At 40.1% G+C, this 23,828-nt stretch overlaps 1 protein-coding gene across 2 annotated transcripts in view; it reads right to left on the minus strand.

Annotated features, from left to right (window-relative positions):
- Nucleotides 1–23,828, minus strand: part of LOC113956381 (transient receptor potential cation channel subfamily M member 6-like) — a 36,388-nt gene that overhangs the window by 605 nt on the left and 11,955 nt on the right. The window contains exons 2-9 of one of the 2 annotated variants that reach the window (XM_027662892.1): nucleotides 14,286–14,365; nucleotides 13,450–13,488; nucleotides 8,099–8,279; nucleotides 7,522–7,735; nucleotides 6,581–6,705; nucleotides 5,608–5,779; nucleotides 4,150–4,324; nucleotides 2,684–2,807 (exon numbers count right to left, since the gene is read on the minus strand). In XM_027662892.1, the coding sequence (XP_027518693.1) occupies nucleotides 2,684–2,807; nucleotides 4,150–4,324; nucleotides 5,608–5,779; nucleotides 6,581–6,705; nucleotides 7,522–7,735; nucleotides 8,099–8,279; nucleotides 13,450–13,488; nucleotides 14,286–14,365 (1,110 nt within the window). Of the gene's footprint in view, nucleotides 1–2,683; nucleotides 2,808–4,145; nucleotides 4,325–5,607; nucleotides 5,780–6,580; nucleotides 6,706–7,521; nucleotides 7,736–8,098; nucleotides 8,280–13,449; nucleotides 13,489–14,285; nucleotides 14,366–23,828 lie in introns of those variants that run through there. The other variant, XM_027662893.1, reaches the window with a different exon arrangement.

Here is a 23,828-nt window from a genome sequence, read left to right on the forward strand (position 1 = left end):
CAGCTCTTGCTTCTTGCCTGGCAAGATCATGGGGCAGATCCTCCTGGAAACCGTGCTAAGGCACATGGAAAATAAGGAGGTGATTGGTGACAGCCCACATGGCTTCATTAAGGGCAAATCATGCCTGACAAATCTGATGGGCTTCTATTGCAGAGTTACAGCATTGATGGATAAGGGAAGAGCAATTGATGTCATCTACTCAGACTTGTGCAAAGCATTTGATAATGTCCTGCTCAACATCTTTGTCTCTAAACTAGGTCAACGTGGATTTGATTGGTGGACCACCCCATGGACAAGGAATTGGCTGGATGGTGGCACTCAGAAGTGTTGCAGTCAATGGCTTAGTGTCCAAGTGGAGACCAGTGACAAGAAGTGTCCCTCAAAGGTCAGCATTGGAATCAGTATTATTTAAAACGTTTGCTGGGGACATGGACACTGGGATCGAATGCACACTCAGCAAGTTGGTGGATGACACCAAGCCGAGTGGTGTTGATACTCTAAAGGGAAGAGATGCCATCCACAGTGACCTTGACAGGCTTGAGAAGTGTGCAGACCTCATGAAGTTCAACAAGGTCAAGTGCAAGACCTGTACCTGGGTCAGGGAGATCCCAAGAACAAATATAGCCTGGGAAGAGAATTAATTGAAAGCAGCCCTGGAAAGAAAGACTTAGGTATGTTGGTGGGAGAAAGGATCAACAAGAACTATAATCTGCACTGGCAGCCTAGAAAGCCAACTACATCCTGGGCTGCCTCAAAAGCAGCATGGCCAGCAGCATTTGGTCCAGTTCTGTCCAATATCTTTATTGATGAGATGAGAGGATCAAGTGTAAGTAAATTTAGTAAGTTTAGTAATTTTAGTAAATTTAGTAAAATTTAGTAAAATTTTAATAAATTTGAGGACAACATCAAGTTGGGTGGGAGTGTCAATCTGCTAGAGGATACAAAGGCTCTGAAGACAGATCTGGACAGGCTGAATAAATGGGCCGAGATCAGTGGCCTGAGGTTCAATAAGACCAAGTGCTGGGGCCTACACTTTGGCCACAATAACTCCATGCAGTGCTACAGGTTGGGCATAGAGTAGTTGGAAAGTGGCCCAACTGAAAAGGACCTGGGGTGCTGGCTGACACCAGGCTGAACAAGAGCCAGCATGTGCCCAGGTGGCCGAAAAGGTCACTTGGCATCCTGAAATGTATCAGAAATAGTGTGGCCAGCAGGACTAGGAAAGTGATTGTCCCCTTGTAATCAGCACTGGTGAAGTGGCACCTCAAGTCCTGTGTCCAGTTCTGGGTCACTCACTTCAAGAAAGACATTGAGATGCTGAAGTGAGTCCAGAGATAGAAAATTAAGCTAGTGAAGGGTCTAGAGAGTAAGTCCTGTGATAAGCAGCTGAGGGAGCTGGGGTTGTTTAGCCTAGAGAAGAGAAGGCTCATGTGTGACCTTATCACTCTACACAACTACCTGAAAGGAGGTTGTAGTCAACCGGTACCTTCTGCCACGCAACTAGTGACAGGACAAAGGATCACAGTCTCAAGCTGTGCCAGGGGAGTTCAGGTTAGACATTAGGAGGAAATTCTTCACAGAAAGGGTGATTAAACATTGGAATCTACTGGCAAGGGAGGTGATAGAGTCACCATCCCTGGAGGTGCTTAAAAAACCACAAAGACTGGATGTGACACTTGATCTAGTTGATATGGTGGTGTTCAGTCAAAAGTTGGTCTTTTCCAACCTAACTGATTCTGTGATTCTTCCCCTCTACTCTGCTCTGGTGAGATCCCACCTGGAGTTCTGTGTCCAGCTCTGGGGTCCCCAACATAATAAGGATGTGGACTTGCTCAAGCATGTCCAGAGGAGGGCCACAAAGATGATGACTAGAGCACCTCTCCTTTGGGATTGTTTAGCCTAGAGAAGAGAAATCTCAAGGGAGACCTTGTAGCTAGCTTCCACTATCTAAATGAGGTCTACAAGAAAGATGGGGAGGGATTCTTTATCAGGGATTGTAGGGATAGGACAAGGGGTAACAGTTTTAAACTTAAAGACGGTAGATTAAATTAGATGTTTGGAAGAAATTATTTACTATGAGAGGGGTGAAGCACTGGAACAGCTTGCCCAGAGAAGCTGTGTATGTCCCATCCCTGGAAGTGCTCAAGGCCAGGTTGGATGGGGCTTTGAACAACCTCATCTTGTGTCCGTGCCCGTGGTAGGGGTGGTGAAACTACATGGTCTTTAAGGTCACTTCCAACCCAAACCATTCTGTGGTTCTATGATTCTCCTTGCAAATGAGCACTTGAGCTCCTAAACATACCAGCAAATTACAAGAGTACATTGCATTACAAGTTCTAGGAAAATTCTGTTTTAAGTAGAAGAATGGAAGGAAACCTTTCTAAATTATAAATAAGACTCTACTAGAGAAGCAAAAAACTAGGAATTACTTGATCTTTCCAGTGAAAACAAAGATATATGGCCTTTTACTAAAATCAGAAAGGCTGTCATTTCATAAACAAACGCTGAAACTTTAGAAGTCAACTAAGTGGGCTCTCTAGAGCTACTCAATATAGAAATTGGCACAGACACCTTCATGTTATCTTTATATTATACCTGTGTCTGCACCAACCCACCACAGAAGAAGCAAAAAGGTTAACACCAAATTAAGACATCCTAAATTCAGGGCATAAGCCCCACTCACGGATTCTCTGTGTTCCATGCATTCCATCAAAATATGAAATAGATGACTGGACTGTTTCTGTTCCAAACTAAATGTGTTTTGAATCATCACTAAGACCTCTTTCTTCACTTGAGGGCACAAGTCCCTGGAAAACAGACATACAAGCAAGAACAGTTATATTTTAGCTACTTCTTACCTGCCCAAATGTCACTTCAGAAAAGATGAAACCTGTACTAAGCAGAGACATGTGGGAAATCTCTTCTTTTTCTACTTCTCTGTTGACTTAATCCTGCCTTCTTTCAGCATAACAAAGCAAAGTCATCACATAACATAAATTATTATTCCCATGGGTATTTGTTCTGACATACATATTTACTACTGGAAATATAACACATGAATAAGTTAACAATTTTGAAAAGATTGTCTGTGAACAAAGAGCTAAAAATCAGTGGAAGTTTAGCAAATTTTTTCTTTCTTTCAATAATCATATAGAGATAAAATGAAATTGCTCACTATTTTTTCATTAGACTTCATATCTCTCCTTTTTCTCCCCTTATTAATCTTTCCATTAACATTTCCATCCACACTTCCTTTTGAAATGGAAGGTGTTTTTTTTTTAAATATCACAAATATGGAAAAAAGCAAGTGAAGAAAAAAGTTCTCAATAGAACATACTAGGGGCAAATACTACCTCTCCAAAATAATATTTAGAAAGGGCAATAAGTAAACAATTAGGTTACAAAATTTATTAAATTGTTTATTTGCTCAAATCAGAAGGAATCCAGACCACCTCTTTAAAATTTGATTTTTTTAATCTAAAAAGGTCTCTGACTTTGAAAACTTTCACAAATAATATTAATTGGCTTTACAAATACATATATTTTTTTCCAGTTTGGATGAAAAATTTTCATCAAGGTAGGTTCAATAGCGCCTGCAGCTGAAACTGCACCGGTAGTGGCACAGAGTTACAGCTAGACCAGAGTGACAAATCTGGGTTACCACTGAGTAAACCAAAGCAAACGACAAGGAAACTTAGTCCTCTTCCTGCTGCAGTCTGAGGTTCCTACAGCAACTAATCCCAGCTCTAGTCTCAAAAGCTTTACGCAACCAAATTCAAGCCCATATACAGAGCATTAATAGCAGGAGAAACAATAGAGTCAAAACACAAGCAAACACTGGAGTCATCTAACAGTGTCTCTCACAAAGGTGAGAAACTTTATAATAACTCAAAATAGCTACATGCAGGTTTTTGTCTTCAAAAAAGCCCCAGTAAATTTGGCAGAATAGCTATTTCAGCACTAGTTTGAGACAGAGAAGGAATAAACTCCACTCTCAACAGAAGTTAAAGTTGGCAAAAGGCCATAGTGGGGTCACCCCTAGAAGCATTAGAAATTATCTCATAATATATACGAGGTTTTGAGATAGGTGTTTTCAGGTCCCTGCCAGTATGGCAGACCAGGAAGGAGGACCATTATGCCAATACTCACCCTGTATCGCCTGTGTGTTTGTGGGTAAAAGCCAGGATATCTGCAGCTCTGCCAGTGCCCTCATAGACCACGACAGGGACAGCTGGGGTGGCCCTCACGTACTCCCACACCATTAGAATCACACTGGGGCCTCCTTCCATCACCAATCCAACTATGGGTACACCTTGGCTCATTCCTGTTTCAAAACACACCTAATCAGTCATAAACACGTCTCAGTCACACATAAAAAATTCAAAATATTTGGGAAATAAATACTCATGAAGGAGTCTCATACATGGTTCAATGAAGATGAAATCATGCCTTCACCATCTCTAAGTTGACAAACACTTTTCAAGACTTTCACAGAACTTCTGCAACCAGATCAAAAAGACCCTGGAAAACTCCTGAATAAACTGTGGTCCTAGCACTGGAAATTAAAAATATCCTTCCAAACGTCCCTCTGCCCTTTATGATAGATGTCACATGCAAGGATGTTTGAAATGTGTTCAATATCCATTTGGTTACCTACATACCCATAAAGGTAATCATGCATTTCTTCAGAGACTCTCTCAAGTTTTGCAGCAGCAGGGTGAGTTTTTTAAAAAACAGAAATAAATTTCAAATACAATGCAATAGAAATGAAAATACTACAGAAAGCCTGACCTGTAAATACTCACAGTAAGAAAAAACATAAGGATCTGAGCAAGAAAGTCTATATATGAACATATTAAAAATTGAGTTAGTTTCTAAGTTTGTAAATTCAATAATGTGAGCACATAAGGGAAGCAAGGGTTCAACATCATAACTGCCAATGCCTTTTTAACATACCTCGAGATTCAAAAGACTAGGTAAAAGTGATATAATAATTTGTACAATCTAGTGCCTAAAAGGAAATACTTGTCTATGTAATAAATAATTAATGATTTCTGTACCATAACTTAGTTACTCTATAAGCAAACAGTGGAAGTTATGCAATCGGTCAAACATTGTCTAAAGGTATTACTTTTGCAACCAGTCTTTATTGCTGTACCTGAGGACATCACAGGCTTCAATAGATAAGAGTGATGAGGACAAAAGTAGTGAACAGAGGAAAAAGGATTTGAATTCCATTGAATGTAACAACTTTTCCACCTAGCAAAATGCTGGGAAAGTATCTAATGCTGATACAGAGACCACACAAAACTGCAAAGTGAGCAAATGCTCAATACTCCCTAAATAATCTGAGTCATTTAGATGTCTCTGCAACTAAGAAACCAATATGTGAGTTCATCCAAATGCATAATGCTTTATGAATATAAAAATGCTGTCCTTTTCATTTTTCTGATATTCAGAGTTCAAGACACATGCAGTTAATAACATTTGACCTCAGTGAAATCTATTGCAAATCAAGATGTATAACACGTAACAGGAAATGTCAAGTACCTCCACAACTTTTAGGATAGGTTTTTCAGTCACAAAGATGACCACAGTAATACTCACTCATATGTATTTTTTGAAGTGATATGTACTTCTCCAAATTCCTCCTGAGCATCATCTCACTACCATACTTGCCTACTGTGCCATCATCTGCCATTAGAAAATAAGAATGCATGCTGTTGAGCGTACTCAGCTTGCTGAGTGGGTTACCAAGAGTCTGGTACAGGCAAACTACCTGGGAAAACCAAAATAAAAAGACCCTTAAGGAAACAAACAAAATACCACCATGTATGTTGCCTCACATGTATGTATTCATCATTCTGTGATTGTCTGAAATCCTCCATCAAGCTTTTTGCATTTCATCCTTAGCATTTCATTCTTAAAAGCAACCAAACCACAATTAATAGCACAGAAAGCATTTCTGATTAGGTTTGCAATACTTAGATTACAATCTAAGGATTGCAATCTAATCCTTGCAATAACTGAAAAACAATTACATAGTTTCCCTAGGTTGTATTCCCTTTAAACACACATGAGCTAACATTTAACAGGAATGATTTCACCTTACCTCTCAAGTGCTCTTACATGGTTAAGTAGATTGTGCCCTCACAGTGGCCCTCATATAAAGTTATAATTTGTGCACAAAAATCACACATATTAATAGTGTATTTGTGTACACCATTAACCTGATTGCTTATTCTGAATCTTAATATAGAGATACATAATTTGCAACCACAAGAGAGTTGCCTAATTAATTATAAAATTTGAAAAAGGAATGGCAATTTCCTGTAAGAAGAGAAGTATTTTAAAACTATTTACATATGAAAAGCAAAATACAGTGCCTCAACATGCCACAGAATGAATAGTTGAGTAAAATGAGTGGCTGATTTTACACTGCTGAGTAAAATCTAAGCCTCTGTTACTGAGAAAATGTATCAATACAGGAAAATGGATCAAGAAGAAAATCAAGCATGTGAGAAAGCTATAAGATCCCATGAATATGAAGGCTTTTATTATTAAAATCCGTCCAACTCACATCTTTTCCAATGAGATCCCTCTGGTTCTCAATGACACCCCATGGAGGAATCCCAATAGCGCAGATCTTTCTCAGGTGTGGTGAGGCACGGCCTTTCAGTGCGTCCCCAACATGCCTGGACACTCCTAAACAGATAATGAAATCATAATTTTTCTTCTATATTCTGAGACCTACTCCAGGACACCAAGAAAGGTTTTCCCATCACTTAATTTATTCTATGGTTATATTTCAACAAAAACATCCCACTCAACATGTGTTATTGATGTACACTTCAGGAATCATAAGGTTCACATATAATGCACCAATTCTTCAAACTCAGCACATATTCCTAATTAGTAATACTCTTGTATGTTGCTAATGGTGCTTTCAACATCTATAAAACTTCATTGTTTACATAAATGCACAGGACAGTTCTCCCCTAAGCTCACCAGCTAAAGAAGTAAAATTCTTTCAGTTCCATGGATTACTGACCCCTGAGTTTTTGAAAGTACTCTAAAGGGAGTTTCAGACACTAATGGCTAATTAATGGATTATCCTAATTCAAATTTTCTTAATTATAAAACACAAGCTAAATTTAGATTTGAAAACTGTTTTGTCTTGAAAAGACCAGTTATAGTCCTTAGAACCTAAATACTTTAATGAAACAAATAAATTGACTGCAAATAACTTCTGGCTAAATACAGTGTTCCTTATTACATGCAGAATACTCTGAGTTTTAATAAAAAATAATATTAAAAATATTCAAATGCCTGTCAACAGTAAAGGAACATGATGCCACTCTTTGAATTATGCATTTTTCCTTAAAAAAAAACAGGGTTTTTTTGTATTACCATATCACCAATTGTCAAACAATTTCACTGTATTTGACCTAAATGTATATGCTCTTATGCAGGGAAAAAACACCAAAGGCAGACTGAAACAAAGAAAAAGAATTACACTACCACTGTTGATGCCTTCTGTAATTATCCATGCTCCTGTAACCTCAGCAGCCTTCACCAAACCTCTGCTGAAAACCTTCTTGACCTTTGAGGGAAGCTTGAAATTTTGAATGCCTCCATGAACAGAGATCACGAGCTTTGGCAAGTCCATCTGCCATTCTTTAACCATCAGGTGCAACAGCTGATCTGAATTGCTATCATAAGAGAGTCTAATATACTGGAAAGAATAATAATAGGTTAAATAAACATATTTTAAATACTCTAAGAAACTGCAACACATTACAAAGTTCTCAGCATTAATGTCCTGCAGATTCTGTGAAGGATTAGAAGTGTCATAATACCACTAAAACTGATAGCACAAAAATACATCTGTGAGTAATACAGACAAGACAGCCTATCCTTAACCACATTAACATGAAGTCAAATGTAAAAATATCATACACAGACTTTAACCTACCTACTTTCAGAGTCCCCTGCCCTCTTAAGACAATCACTCTGATATTCACCCAAAATCACTTTTTGTCTTTCTTATGCTGAAATTATAAAAATAAGTTGGACATATAAATACAGTGTCTATTACCTTGGCATGGTAAGTGTGGTCTCCATCTTGAAAATTGATTGTACCAAATGCATCTGTTGGGCTCATCTCTGTGTGGTTTTGCACAGACCATTCTCCATCATCCCTCTGTGAACTAGCCTGATAAACAGGCCAGCTGTACTGTACTCCTGGGTGTTCTCCAATCAGCCGTCCACAGCAACACCTCACATTAAAAATACAAAAATTATTTTATATCAAACTCACTTGCATATCACTCTAGAGTCTTCACCTGAATAGTCCAAACAGCTCTTCTACAAAGAGGGATATCGCAGTTTTTGCACATGGAATATAATAAAAATTAACTGTGTTGAACTCAACAATGGCAAAATTACATTGAATGAAATAAAAAATATGTTTTGTTGGATACAGAATTTGTTCTCTACCTGAGGAACACTGATAACAATTTTGGGGGGTTGGACTAGATAGTCTTCAAAGGTCCCTTCCAATCCAAACCATGCTGTGATCCTGTGTGATTCAGTAACAGCTGGTATTTCCCACATAGCTCATGCTTTGCTCCAGTCAGGTATGCTTGGTCTCTCTAGCCATCTAGCAGATGTTAAAGATTCCTGAGTGTCTCAGATACACAAGACAAAATGTTTGCCAAGGAGGATGGGAACCTTCCTGAGGTAGGAAGAGGAAAAGAAACAAACTCCTCCCTCTGAGTTATTATAACTTTGAAAATTAAGAAGCTTTAGGAGAAAAAAAAGCGTGGAAAAGGAAATAACAGTCCCTTACTACGGAACATATATAACAAAAACAGAACAAGCATCAACACCTTAACTGAAACTTTAAACAACTAAGTATATTCGCCTTTCGGCGCTGTTCTAACCACAAACAGCAGGGACCACTGTTGGGCTCCGGGAGCCAACAATGAGAATGGTGACCGCGAGCTGTGTCAGTGCCCCGTTGGGTAGCGGGGGAGGGAAACAGACAGGAGGCGGCAGCCCCCGCAGGAGGATGCTCTGGTGTGCAGCACCGGCGCAGGGCGTGGGCTGGGGCGGGTACCTCGCTCCAAACGGTCCATGGCGAGGGCTCACCTCACGCAGGAAAAATTTCCCTCAGCCAGCAGCTGTGCAGAGGTTCACGGGTGGAACACAGCCCCACTCAAAGGGAACCCCCCGGCCGGCAGCGGTGGGGACTCTCCCGGGCTCCTCTCAGCAGCGGGAGTGGCGACTGGCAAGGGACAGGGCCTGCTCCTATAGGGGTGCGCAGTCAGGGAACTCCTCCTCAGGAGCCGAGCAGCACAACAAAAGTGGGCTAACAAGTAGTGCCAGCAGCCTTAACTGTCGCCTCCCTTCGCGCGATATCCCTCTGTCCCCCGTAGACTCTTCCCTTTGAGCTGGTACACCAGCCGAGGTTATACAGCGAAACTTGATCTTGCCCCACTGCCTAGGGGGCAGAACAAACAAAAAGAGTCCCACCTCTGCAGAGAAAGCTATTAGCTTTTCAACAGGAGGGCCATTAGAATCCGAGCTTGAAAACAATAAATCTTTGATGCCTACCTCCTCCTAGCAGAGTCTTGCTCTCCCCTGCCGAACCACACTTCAGTGTAGAAAATTCACGGAGAAAAGTTTGAAACTGTAACACTGAGCTACCTGGAAGATCTATAGCCAAGACTAAGAAGCTCTCAGGAAGGTTGAGGAAGCCATAGCAAAACATTACATACAGCTGTTTGTGGGGGTTTTGGTGATGTTTGCTGCTGCGTGCAGAGTGACAGGGTGCAAGGAGGAGTGGCACTACAGCCTGAGATGATAGTTGAGCCAGAGGAGAGGAGCAGAGGGGCACTTGACTCCCACACATGTCCCTGGGACCTGTCAAGCTGCAACGCAAGGTGCTTAGGTAGGTGGCTGGGGTCCCTGAACAGCCAGTTTCCATCAGATGTCCAAGGCTGTGGATATCAAGGAGGTCCCCAATAAATGGAGAAAGGCAAATGTCACACTTGCCTTCAAAAGGCAAAAGCCATCCTGGAGAACCACAGGACAGTCAGTTGGCCATCAGTTCCAAGTAAAATCAAGAAACAAGACCTCCACACATCTGGGCACATGAGGAAGCAGACAGTGACAGGAAGCAGTAAACAAGGATTTACTCAGGATGACTGACCCACCCACTGCCTTCTGCAACATAATTGTGGGCTTGAGAACAGAGCAGCAGATATCACCTTACCTCCACTCTAGCCAGGTTTTAGTAGTTGGTCTGTGCCATTACAGTCCAGGAGGGATGACATGCTGAGAGGTGAGGACCTGGTTGGGTGGTGGGGCCACTATCAAGCAGGGTCCCGCAGGGTCTGTAGAGGGCCTGTCCTGTTCAGCCTCTCCACCAGCAATGTGGAGGAGGGGAAGGAAGGAACATGCAGCCCTAGAGAGGGGGTAATTCTGGGGCATAGTAGTAGGTGCTGGTGGCCCGTGAGCTGAGCCAGGGCCATCCATGTATCTGGGCAGCAACGGGGGACAGTGGTGCCTGGGGTAGTGGGAGCAGGACATGGCCTGAGAGCTGGGGGACAGCAAGGACTGTCCCTTGTGCTCAGTCTTTGTCAGCCCCTTTCTGGGTACCACCCCCAGTTTGGGCCCCCAACACAGAAAAGACACCAGCAAACTGGTGAGATTTCAGGGGCAGAGTGACTGTCCTGGTCATCGTGGCGCTGGAGCCCTCGTCCTCTGAGAAGAGGCTGTGGGACTGGAGAGAGCTCAGGTGGGAGGAGAGACAGATTCAGGAGCTCCAGCAATACACCCAGCACTGATTGGAGAGGATACAGAAGATGTGGATGGGCTCTTCAGTAGTGCATGGCAGGAGGGTGAGAGGCAGCAGCACAGCTGAAATATGGGAGGCTGAGGCTGGAAATAAGAAGCCTTTTTTCCAGAATGACCCAGTGGTGGAATCATGGCTTCGGGAGGGTGGGCTCTATCCCTCCTTGGGACAGCATCCTCATCTGTCCCCCTGGCTGAGCATGCTCTGGGAAGGGGCTGGGACTGAAGAACATGTTCCTGGAGAGGGTGGGGCATTGTCAGGAACACAAAAGCAGGCTACTAGAAAAATCACACTTTGAGCAACAAGAAGAAACCTAGAGGGTCAACACTGAGGTAAAAGTAACTGCAGTAGTCAGACTACAATATCTAGTGCCCTAGCAGGCAGCGATTTAGAAGCCATATCCAAAAATTATGCCTTAAAGGTCAAATATAGAGAAAAATTGTGCGAACATCTCAGATGTATAAGGATGCATAAATTTGGCACAACATTTCTGAATATTCATATCATGAGATCAGTCTAACTGCTGTCTGGGATGCTTCTGTGAGTACTGCACAGAAGAGTAGATCGAGGCCATTTCAACACACTAGGGGAGCATAGACAAAAGTGCCAATTACTCAAATTTGATTAGCAACTGCTAAATGGAGTCATTCTACTTAGAATTAGCAAATAGTTGCATAACCCATTCATAAACTGTTTGCAAATCTTGAAAGTTCTCTGCGAGTAAGAAATCATTAACAGATTTCATTTGCCTACAATATCAGATCAAATTATAGTAGGCATCAAGTACATTCACATGATTTTTAGACTGTTGTGGAAAACTACAGATCTCAGGAGGTCCAAAACCTGTTTCATTGCTGATCTAATAAATATAGTATAACCAGTCAAAATAATCATGTGAAAATTATTTCACCTTATTCAAACAGAAAAATTTTCCTAGAACCAAGCTCTGTGTACACATTGAGATATACAAGAAGACAAGAACACTTAACATTTGGGAAAATGTACTTGCAAGATAACGGTTGACTGAAGTGAATGTTAGACAGCCACAGACATTCTGCAAACATAGACTGACAAATCAGATTTAAACAGCATGAAATGCTCAGGAAAAAGTGAAAGAAACAACTACAAGATAAAAAGCACACAAAGGTACGGGATGTCTTGACAGAGAAACAGGAAAGAAAAAAACAAACCCATCCACTGGGGTGCACATTTCCTGTTTCTCTTCCTCCCTCTCCCAGTGTAGTATTCACATTCATGCAGTTAAACTGTGTTTGATTAGGAGGCTGATTTGGTGAAAGGTAATCTTAGTTTGGTTTTCCACCTCTTCAGGGTAATTTCTCTATTATTGAGCTTCCCAGACCAATTAACAATATGGTCACTCTGCAGGGGTAGAGGGTGAGGATTACAGAACTGCTGTAGTTTTGATTTAGATAGAATTGAACTACTATATTCTGAAGGACACATTAACACTAGTTTAGATAACCAGCTGAGTATCTCCAGGTTAGCAGGAAGTATTAGAATCCCCCTGCATTTCTACTTTCAGAAAACCTGCAAAAACCTTTGAATCTCTGTTCTTCTGCCCTAAAGCAAAATGTACGAGACCATTCTCTTAAAAGGAGCTGAAACTTTCTAAACAGATTCCATGCAGTTCATTTGCCTTACAGGCCAGCACAATTCTGCATATTAGCCCTTTACAGTCATCTGATTTTAAGGAGTAATTTATTTAATTTTTGTAAAACATGACTCTTCCCTTCACATAAATCTTAGAAGCAAAATAAAATATGAAGCATAATAAAAAGTCCTGCTCATGCAGGTGACAGGATTACTTGGCATCAGCTTGCTAGTCATCAGGTATTAGAAACTCATTGTTTTCTGTTGCTTCAGCCTTCAGAAGCCTTTAACACAAAACAAACGTCAAGGAAAATTGAAATTTGTGTTCCAACAGCTGATAATTTCTTATCATAAATATATACTACCAAAACCTCTTTGGTAACACCAGCTGAAAGACAAATGTTGGATTGAAAGCAATGACTTAATAAAAGACACAAAATACAAGTTGTTTGAAAAAAATCACAAACTACTTGAAAGCACCAAAGTGATGCTATTTTTGTTGCTTGCTTTCCCAAAAGCAGGAACTCAGAATGCTTATTGCACAGAAGTTGAAAAATCTTCAGAAAACCTTTTATCAGGGATGTTTCTATTATGTCCTTTCTTCTCTCTTCATTTTCTTCTTCTCCTTTCCATAATTCTTATTGTTCTCTATTACTTTTGTCCCATGCTCTTTCATATAACCCAGGATATAGCTGGAATTGTCTCACTGAAAGAAGCATTTCTGCCTTTCATTCCTCATTAGGACAAACTCACATACACAAAGTATTTGGATAAAATTTTCTATTTCAGATAATGTAAGGGCTATCATGCAATTTATTCTACTTACATTTATGCTAAGGATTCTCCAGCACACCCCTAGAAATGCTGCTCTGACCATATAAGAAGAAGAATATTTCTCTTGTTATTATTTTCTTGACTAGGAATGCCTATTACTAGGTCATTTTAAAAATCATAGATATATATTTATGTACTCTTACCTGATTAAATTCTGGCACACCTGGCATCCTGCAGGACACCTGTGATAGAAGGTTGATAATTAATACACACTTGCATAAAAAAGATACCTGTAATGCTATTCTTAAAGGATCAATTCAAGTGTGAAAAAACTTTTATCAACAGCATTACAGTCTGTCGTCTTCTGCACTAAACCCTGGAAGATGTACTGGATAACTTTAGTGATGTGTTTGGCATTTCACATGTCACACTGTATGTCAAATCCTCATTTCATAGACGAGTTATCTATCTTATCTATGCTACATTAACCATGTACTCAAAACCATATGATCAAAATCACAATTTCAGATCCTCAAAAAATGTTCTCATCAAGTTTATTTAGGTAACAGCATCCACTAGATACGCCATCTGGAATGCCAAGTTATGTTTGCTTTCCCACGTCCTAAAACACAGGTTGAGATTTGTTATCTACCTTACTCTTTTCATACTGTACACAAGTCTGAGCAGAAATTTCTCAGAAGACTGATCAGCAAAGGGATTATTCTGAGGAAGGGAGAAAGTAATACAGCAGTACGTCCGTGCAATTCAATCACTCAGTTGGATACCGTATTAGTTTTGGTTCCTGGACTGAGAGCAACAAATCTAAGAAGCCTATGAAGGTTAACTGTTGCCAATTTCTAATTCAAATGAACAGCCTGATTTAATATGTACTGGTGACAGGATCCATGAAAACCCATAGACCAGCAATCACCAAAAAGGACACTGAAAACCATCATCCAAATCACACAAAATGCCCATAAAAAAATTATTCTGATTCTTTCTAAATATAACAGAAAGAAAGTGAAATTCATAGTTTTACCTGTGTGGATCTTTTGAGCTGGGAATGATGTGTGCACATTCTCTTTTACTGAAGACCTCTTCGATCCAAGTTTTGGGGGACTAAAAGGACAATTCAAATTTAATTGTATTTCCGAACATCAGAACATGATGTCAAAAATTGCACTGTAATGACAACATGGCTATATACAGATAACATAATTCAGAACAATTCCCATCATGTTGGGTGAAACATGATAAGCTGAAACAGCTCTGAACAGGCCTAGCCCTTCACCTCCAAGCTTTACAGAATTCCCCAGAAATCAATATAAAAATTTATTGCCACCATGAAAATTATTTAGAGGTTCTATCAAACACATGTACAATAGAGAAAGTAGCAAGGACAAATCAGAATTGCTTTAAGGTTTGCACTCTCCTTCTGCCAGAAGACTAGCAAATAGCAATCTTACTAAAGCTGAGTTAAAAAAGGCAAGATTTTCATTTTACCTGGGAGAGATGGTTGAGTCCTTCTTTTATTATTCTTGATAGAGTAAAGAATAGATTCATCCTGGTCATATGTTTGCTGAACAAATGAACAGTGAAATGCAAAAGCAGAGACCTAGACCTAGCACTGAGAGTGTATGGTAGGTGACCTTTTTCCACTGGCCTCCTGGTACACTGTGAAAACTGTGTCAGTTACAGCTGAGCAAACTGAATAGTCACTGGTAGTACACAGATTTTTTTTCAAAGAATCTCACTGGGAATCTTTGAACCTTTCTCTTCAGGTCTATCAGGATCAAATTCCCTGAAAGGAACAATAATTTTTGGATGCTGAACTTTGAAATCTCTGGATCTGAATTTAGTAAACACTGGAAGCAAAGGATTTTTTTTTGTCTTCAAAGGAAACTACCCCCACAATGAACTGTGCAATGGACAGATATTTTATCATAAAGAGTAAATACAATTATTCTGGTAATTATTGCCTTACTGTTTCTCATGTTCATCTCACTCTACATCTGTTGTCTAGCTTTCAAATAGACAGCAAGCTCTCTAGGACAGAGCACAGCAGTGTCCTGGTTTATGGTTAGGCATACAAGGCATATAGTAATCAAATAATAAACATTAATTCCTTATTCACTCCTCATGTTTAAAAACAATTGTTCCTTTGCAAAATGTCATCCCTGTGAAAATATTTATGGTAGGTGTTTATCTTCCTATCTGTTTTTAAATTGTGTCTTTCACACCATGACTTAGAAAACAATTCTATTCATGAGAATGCCAGTAATTCAACTTATTAAGAGTACTGCTGGGAGCATTTTATGGATGGAATTCAACAATAGCTCATAAAAATACCTATCTTTTATCTTCCAAGTAGAATTATGGTCCTTAATAAAGCAGGCCCAACTAGTCATGCAGTTATAGAGGGCGATGACTTACTTGAACACACCTTCCACCAAAATTAATAGACGCCCTACCATTGGTTTTATTGTATGCTGAAACAGACCCCCACTGACAAAGATGAATGAGATAATTAAAAAGCAGTTTGCTGGTATTGGTGTGCATGTGTATTCTTTTGGGAGCAATTAATTGAATTGTGTTTGTTTGAGCTTTGAATGAAGGAGAAACAGTGAGGAAGATCCTCTGGACTAGCAGAGCATTGGCATGAAAGAAAATTAATTAACTTTGAAAGACACATAGTAAAGACGAAGTGCAAAAAATTAAATCCAGAGGAAAACACTGGAAGCAGTGAAGCAAATTTCATTACCTGAGGGCAGGGCTTTTGGTAGTATATTCCTTAGTAATCAGTACTGTTTCATGCTTCCTAAACCACTTTATTCTAGTTGTTTGAACTATCAAGCAACCACAAAATGCTTCTAATACTACAATGGTGGGGGGTTCTGATTTTTCTGAAACCCTTTACTATTTCTGGTAATTTGTTTTTCACTAGAACTAAGGAACGAAAAACCTTTTTATGTTATGGGATGCCTCGGATAAGAATGACTCTTACTAAACTTTTCATTAACAGGAACAAGTATGACAGAATGGCCAAGGGGTTGACAAGCCTTACAGCATTTGTTGAGGCAACATGCTCAGCCTTTTGAGAGAAGAATAACATTCAACTGCTGTCACTTTAATTTAGTAAGAGAAGTAAGAGTTCAAAGGGACTTTGAGCAAGTTGTTGGCATTGCGCAGACTCAGGTAGCTCCCATTGTGGTACTTTACCTCGGCATGATATACTCTGGAAATCAATGCCAAGGTCTCCTGGTATACATCAGCTGTTTGGTGTGGTTATTTCAATCCAAAATATAACTTGCAGTCCTCAGCAATGGCAATACACTGTGTGAGTTGACGTTATAATATCTAATATGGGAGATGAAAAGACATCTTCTCTACTACTTTTGATATCAGCTAAACTGCCCCCTAAAAGACATCCTGTGCTTTAAAAAGTATCCATTTTCTAGATTTCAGAGGGTGATTATGACTTAAGACAAAAGTAACAATGCTTAAAATTTGTGTATCCTTTTTCAATTTGATTCAAAAGTACCTTTTTCTTTTCTGCAACTGAGGCAGTAAGGACAGAGACCGACACACACCACAGCTGATCAGGCCACTCTAGTGACAATGGTTTGGGCTCAAGGTCCAACAAAGCCAATGGAAAAAAGAATTCTATAGCTTTGGATCACATGCCATGAATTTTTCCTTGCTACTGCACAGGTCATTGAAAAAAATGTCCAATTATTCCAAATGAATAAGGTCACTATGAAATTTATTTGACCTTTGAATCTCGAAGTACAGAGGATGCTCTTCACCCAGTGGCACAAATACTCCCCTAGCACATCACAACAGCTAATTCTACTTCATGATTCTCAGTAAATAGGACTGAAAACAAAATTTCAAAGTGCAATTAATACAACACTGGGAGTTTTCACTCTGCCTGCCAAAGAAACATAATAAGTTCCCATACAGATATTTCACTAATAATCTTTGTTCATTTACACAGTTTGCCAGAGTACTGTCTATGCTACACTCCTTCACCTACTTGATTCCTGTAGTTTTTACATTTTAAAAAGCAGTACTTGGATAGCATATCAACTGCACAGGATCCTGATGAAGCCTGTAATTTTAACATTTATTTTCATCTCAAATGATAAACATGTGAATATAACAAAAACCATCATTTGCAAAGTTGACCATTATTTTCTTCAGTGAAGTTCTTGAACAGATCATACCACTGAAAAATATATATATATTGAAATTCCAATCAACCATAGGAAAGCAATAGGAAAAAATAAAATGCAAGACTGTATCACTGTATTCCATCTTGTGAAGCACAAATCTTAAGATTTAAAAAAAAACCTGTGAGACACACACATTTACCATTATTCTTAATTTAATATAGGTAAAATCTTCACTTAGTATGTAAAATTTACACCATAACAACAACATTAATTTCTTAATCTAAGGCTTTACTTAGGTTTTTAAGCTAATTGTATGATCAGGAAAAGGGTTGTAAAACTTCATGTTTTTTACAGACATATATGACATCAGGGCAGGGCAAGTAAAAACAAAAAAGGAGACTTCTGAACTGAAGTCTGTTTGCTCTTGGTTCCTAGCTTTGTAAAAGACCTCTGTAACATGTGTATCTCCTTCCACAAAATCCTAATATTCCAAAAGTGCCATAATTTAATTAAATTTCAACAACAAATTAAAATTTCTCCTGTCACTATACTGAGGTGCATATACCTCAGCCAGCATGAACGTGTATCCTTTTTGCCACCAAACCCTAAAGGGAAACAAAAATAAACCTACATCTTCCTTCTGACTGGCAAATTTCTGTTCTGATATACCAAAGACCTGAAGACAAGTTTATATTGCAACCTTCCTTCCAAATTTCCTCTGAGGAAGTCCTGAGACCTTTGTGAGTTTTGGCTTCTCATTTTTTGCCAGTCTGAGGATTAGGATTGCTGCTTATACTTCCCTGCCACAGAAGAGGCTTTGGAGATTTCTAGACTGATTTAGTCAATGGAGTGGCATGAGTTTGGCTCTGAAATTTAAGGCACATGAGTAGTTTTTAGAAAATTGCTTTTAATCACTTCTCCAATATCTTTAATGTCTGAGATCCTTGCATAATATGGTATTAAAGGGACACTGTCAGGTCAAACCTGGTTAAACATAACTAATGTTCAAAAATTAAGGTTTCCAGAAGTAAAGAAAAAGATCAGAGTGTAAAATTCAGGGAAACACCTGCACCACTCATTTCTTTCAAATCCTTGCTGATGGGCAGTGAGAGCAGACAAAACCTAAAAACCCTGCCTAGCACAGAGGTAATCTGTCCTTCAAAATGCAGGGGTGCTATCACCTGCAAGGCAGGTGACCGTGGGGGGTCAGGTATGCAGTGCTTGGCTCACCAGTCTCAGAGGACTGCAATCCCCTGCTGTACCACTCCCCACACTGATTTCACCACTCACCCATCCAGCAAAAACAGGTGAATGCTTTGATCTTTGTTTCTGCTTTCTTCTCCCCCAGCCCATACAACTCTCCACCACCACTCCTGTAAAGGACTGGCCAAAGTCTGTAGATGCACTGCACCAATTAAACACTGATAAGAAGAGGGTTAATGTGCATTCATTAACTGCTGCAAGAAACATTCAGCTCCTTCAAGACCAGACAATAAGCACTGTTCACTGGTTGAGTACCAAACTCAAGAAAACTAGGTCACAGTGCTAATACTAAACAAATTTTTAGTATCATTAGTTGTACATATGTCCACTTTAGAGTGAAAGGCATAGATACATACACTTTTCTAATTAAACAGCATGTGCTTTAGACAATTTTTCCCCTGCAAAAGGAAATTAAAAGGCACACCTCTCTCTGTCAGAATAATTTCATCCATTTTTGAAATATAATCAATTATTGGACAAAACAGTAGCAACTGCCTTTAATGACATATCATAGCTCCAGACAGGTGCAGGTAATAAGAAATCACATAATGACTAGCGAGTTTAAGTAAGAGGTTAGTCAACCTAAGCAAAGTACAGTTGTGCTGGAAACTAGCCAGAACAATCAAGTTGTAAGTAGCTTAATGAGACTGCGACAGAGAAACAGAGTGTCTTAGCCAAAACACTGTTTCAAGAGCTAAAAAGTGCAGTCCAGCACAATAACTCAGCTCTGCATACACTGTGCATGTAGTGAAACCAGTACACGATGTCACTTTCAAAGAACTTGTGTTTTCTAAAAGGCTGTAAGTAGTAGAGCCAGTTGTTGACCAGGTTTGTCAAAATTTTAATTAAAAAAAAAAAATTACACATCTATACATCTTTTTCCAGTTAGGAAATTGTTACCCTTAAAGAGTATTAGATGAAAGCAAATACTCTTTAAAAAGCAACAGATAGTCCTGAGGCTAATAGAACTGCATCAGTACTCAAGTATACAGCACCTGTAAAGATCCAAACCAATTTTCAGCACAAGGGAATGAGGGAGGTAATATTTTCAGGAGAAAGCATGCCTGTGAGAAGTTAGCATACTGCAGTCTGTGACCAGCCTTTACTCATACACACCAGAGGGAAAGAACTTTCCCTCATTACAGCTACTGCATGAATCCACTGCAAGAAGAATGTCCTAAAACATTAAACCCTTTTAAAATTACCTACACATACAGCAAGTCAATTGCAGTAACACTGGATACCTGAAATGCAGCCAGAGTTCTTGTAAGCTAACACTCAAGACTATTTCACAAGAGCTCAGGGTATAAGCATATTGGTATCTCTTGAACCCTTACCCCTGGAAACTCTTCATGGCAACTGGTAAATTACTGCCAGCATTAAAGAGATTTCCAACTTAACAGGCTGTCTTGCATAAGCTTTTCAGGGCAGGAACTTTCTGGTTCAGCATCCATTACACGCATGCTTATGGTATGAAGTAATACAACAACTGATCGTTAAACAAAGAACACCACCTCAGTTCCACTTAGGATAGAAGTACATTGTCATACTCCAGGGTCACATACAGTAAAATATGAACCCATGTAATGTTTTCAACACACTCTTCTAGAATTTCCTTGTGTTCAGGCTACCCTGCCATAGGGTGACTTCCTGGCTTTGTAACATAGATATGCTGGAGTTCCTCTTATCTTCATCACTACAATAGGTCAGTACATCTGTTAGTAATTGGCAGCTTTTGCTTTTCTACTCTTTCTTACCTACTTCTTTGCCCCAGTGTTCAAGACTGGGGCATCAAGACTGCGCATCTGTGGAAATACAAAATTATAAGTAATTGCATTTGCCAGAAAATTTTATTCACTAAATTTCAAAAAGACTTACAAGAATATTGTGCAAATAATTTCATTTGAATACTTCCACTGTTCACCAGTTCACCATGCCCAATTATAAAACAGCTATCAGCTAATCTCAAACTGCCTTTGCAAGCAGACTGCAGATTCAGCAGACTGTCAGATTCCCCTTTTAAAGACAGAAAAAATTTCAGGTTAAAGCAGAATTTCTGTGATTATTTCCTAGTAACTAATTCAAACTCATCCACTGCAAAATATTCTCAGATGTTCACAAATAAACTGCCTATATTAACAGAAGTCATTTGTCCTAGCAGGATAAATACAGACACAAGTCAGAGTAGGATAACAGAACTTCTTAAAACTCTTCAGATATGCTGAAGAGAGATTTTAGATTTTTTTCCTCAGAAAAAAATGCAGCATGTCAGCTTCTCAGAAACATATAAATTCAGTATTCAATCCACAGAATGCTATGACATTTTCTTTCACAATTAATCTACTGTACTTAAAAGCTAAGTATGGATGCCTAAGTGCTTTTCTGGATTGGAGTCTTACATCAAAGACTCATAAAACTGTTTCCAATATTTTGATCTCAAGCTTAGCCAATAAAAGAAAAACTCTTTGACTTTAATGGGCTTTCCAACATGGTGTTTCTGATCCCAGAGTAGACTGCACAACACAATTGGAAGAATATTTCTGAATGCAAGTATTAGTGAGGCTATGATGAGAAAACACAGGAAATACTAAAACCAAAACTATCCCTGTCAAAGAAGGTCCACCTTAACTCTTGGAGCACAGAGCTAGTGAATTGATAGAAAGCTTAGCCCAATCTGAAATACTAGACCTTTAATTAAATTGCTGCTTTTTACTTTTTAAATTTATTAAGTAATCAATTAAGGCTTTCTGCTATCCCTGAACATGTAATGTTTTAGAAAAACACATCAAACAGCAGTTCTACAAGAACATGCCCAGCTTAGGACATGGTTTGCAGCTGGAGGGTGTGAGCAGACTATCCTGTCCCACTGCAGACCCCAGGGCAGTGGACTAGGTGGGAAAGGCCGTGTAGGCACTCACCTTAACACCTCTGACAGCAGCCCAGTTTTTGCAAAGGAGCTAGACACAAGAAATCTCAAAACACAATTTAATTCCTCAGCCCTATCCTTGAAACAGGTCCCAGAAACATTGCTAGAAATCCTATATTGGCACAGTAACAAAATCTTCATGGGCCTGACAGCTGCATACAGCAGCCCTTGCACACACTACAAGACAGGCAGGCTGTCACAGGACTGAAATTCCATTTTCCAAAGAAAGATGAAGCTCAGATAATTTCTAAAGAGGCTGAAGGTATGGTTAGTCCCACCTCTGCATTTCCCACCTGGACAAATCTCACCACTCTCATCAGTTCTGCCCTCCATACCACCTTGCAAACAAAAAGGTTTCCTTTTCAGTGCTAGCTCACTGTTAAATGTAAGTCATGTCATTAACTCATCAAATATCACAGATCCAGGAGCAGTCACCTCAAATCAGTTGGAGGAAGAGCCAGCCATGGCCTGGGAGCAGCCAATGGGAACTGCAAGGAAACATCCTCCTGCCTCTTTGTCCCACATGTCGCCTGAACACACCCTTGGGCTCTCCACCGGATCTTACTGCAGTTTCAGCCTTATGTCCAAGACGCATTCTGTGATGCCAAGCTTATCTCATTGTTTATTGCACTGGAGGTTACAGCATCAGCCAAAGGGACCCCCAAAGGCTTGGTTTCACTGGGGCCAGGCATGAGAAGCAGCTGTGGTTGCATTTTATGCTGGGCTGCACAGGATGACTTGGCAGCCATCGCCACTGCCCTCTCGGCATGAAGCCGAGCTGCAGCTCCTGGCTCCCAGCAGACCAGGCTGTGTTTCAAGGCATACTCCCCTGTCTGCTCCACCCTGATGACAACTCTTCTCCCTCCAGTCACAGCTCCAAACGGCACTCAGCCTTCCAGCATCACTCTCTGCTCTCCAAGATGGCTATCTGCATCAGATGGTGTTCAGATGGTGTCATGAGCTGTTCTGGCAAGAGGATGAGGGAAGGGCCAGAGCATGGGGAAGGAGGGTACTGCAAGGAGAATGGACAGGACAAACACACCGACAAGGCTGAGGTTGCACAGCACTGCCACCCAACCTTTCTGAAACACTGGTTGGCTGGCAGGCACAGAGATGGATGTACTTCATAAGCATTTGGGATATACTAGTAGAAGCTCTGATATGCCTCTTTGGGGGTTAAACTGCACCAATATAATGTAATTAATTGCACTGGCTTATAGCAGTAGGACTGATCAAACCTGGGATCATTCCACCCCAGCCAGGCTGGTAAAAAATTTATATCCACAACCTGATCTCAGCAATGCAGCCTAGGCCAATTGACATTACAGTCACAACAGGCCACAAGCCCTTAAGAGATATGACTGAGTCCCTCATTGTCAATGCATCCCAATGGAAACAATTTTTATAATGAAAACACATTATTTTTTCACATCACAGAACTGACACGAAGGTGCAGCCATGGTGTTTACCAAGTCCTAGACCACTGCACCTGAAAATACCGAAGGCTGGGAGGCAAGTCTGCCCAGACACAATTCCTGTGCAGAGTTTTTCATTACTGGCAACACTGAGACTTAATAACCAGGAAAAACGGAAACACCAATTTCATTAGGAAATCAAGGGCTTCTGATTTGGAAACAGTGACAAGAAGATGTCACAAAACCGTTTTTCTGACTTGCATTTATTAATATACAGCATGGCAGAACTCAGCTTCTGTCCTAGTGAAAAGAACAGCTAGAAACTCCAGAAACTGTTTTTGGATGCCTCCTTCTGTTCCTATAGGATAGACAGGAGGAACTGTACAACTCAGAACAGCGTGTACCAGCAACGGCACTAAGGCAGAGATGCAAAGCAACAACAGTGCCAAGGAAAGGATGAAGACAAGTACTTAATACATCCTGCCTTTCTTGAGGCTTAAGCACTATGGTCCCTCAAAGGGGACTCTCTTCTTTCAGGACTGGGAGGGGAAGGTATGACCAGGTCAAAAACTAAGGCAAAATGTTAGAGATGAGAACATAAAGCAAAAGAACTAGTAATTCAAAGTATACAGAGTGGATCACAAGGGTTTACCTAGAATGCATGAACACAGAAACAGGTTTATGTATTACACAGTGGTTGATAGAGCCAGTCTGAAAACAACACAGAAGGAAGATCAAAACTTGCCAAACTGTGGCCACCTCAGCTTCCTATTGTACTGTGAACTGCCCAAGGCGTCTCAAAC

The sequence above is a fragment of the Corapipo altera genome, unplaced genomic scaffold (genome assembly GCF_003945725.1).
Source record: "Corapipo altera isolate COAL_440 unplaced genomic scaffold, ASM394572v1 61167, whole genome shotgun sequence".
Lineage (NCBI taxonomy): Eukaryota > Metazoa > Chordata > Aves > Passeriformes > Pipridae > Corapipo > Corapipo altera.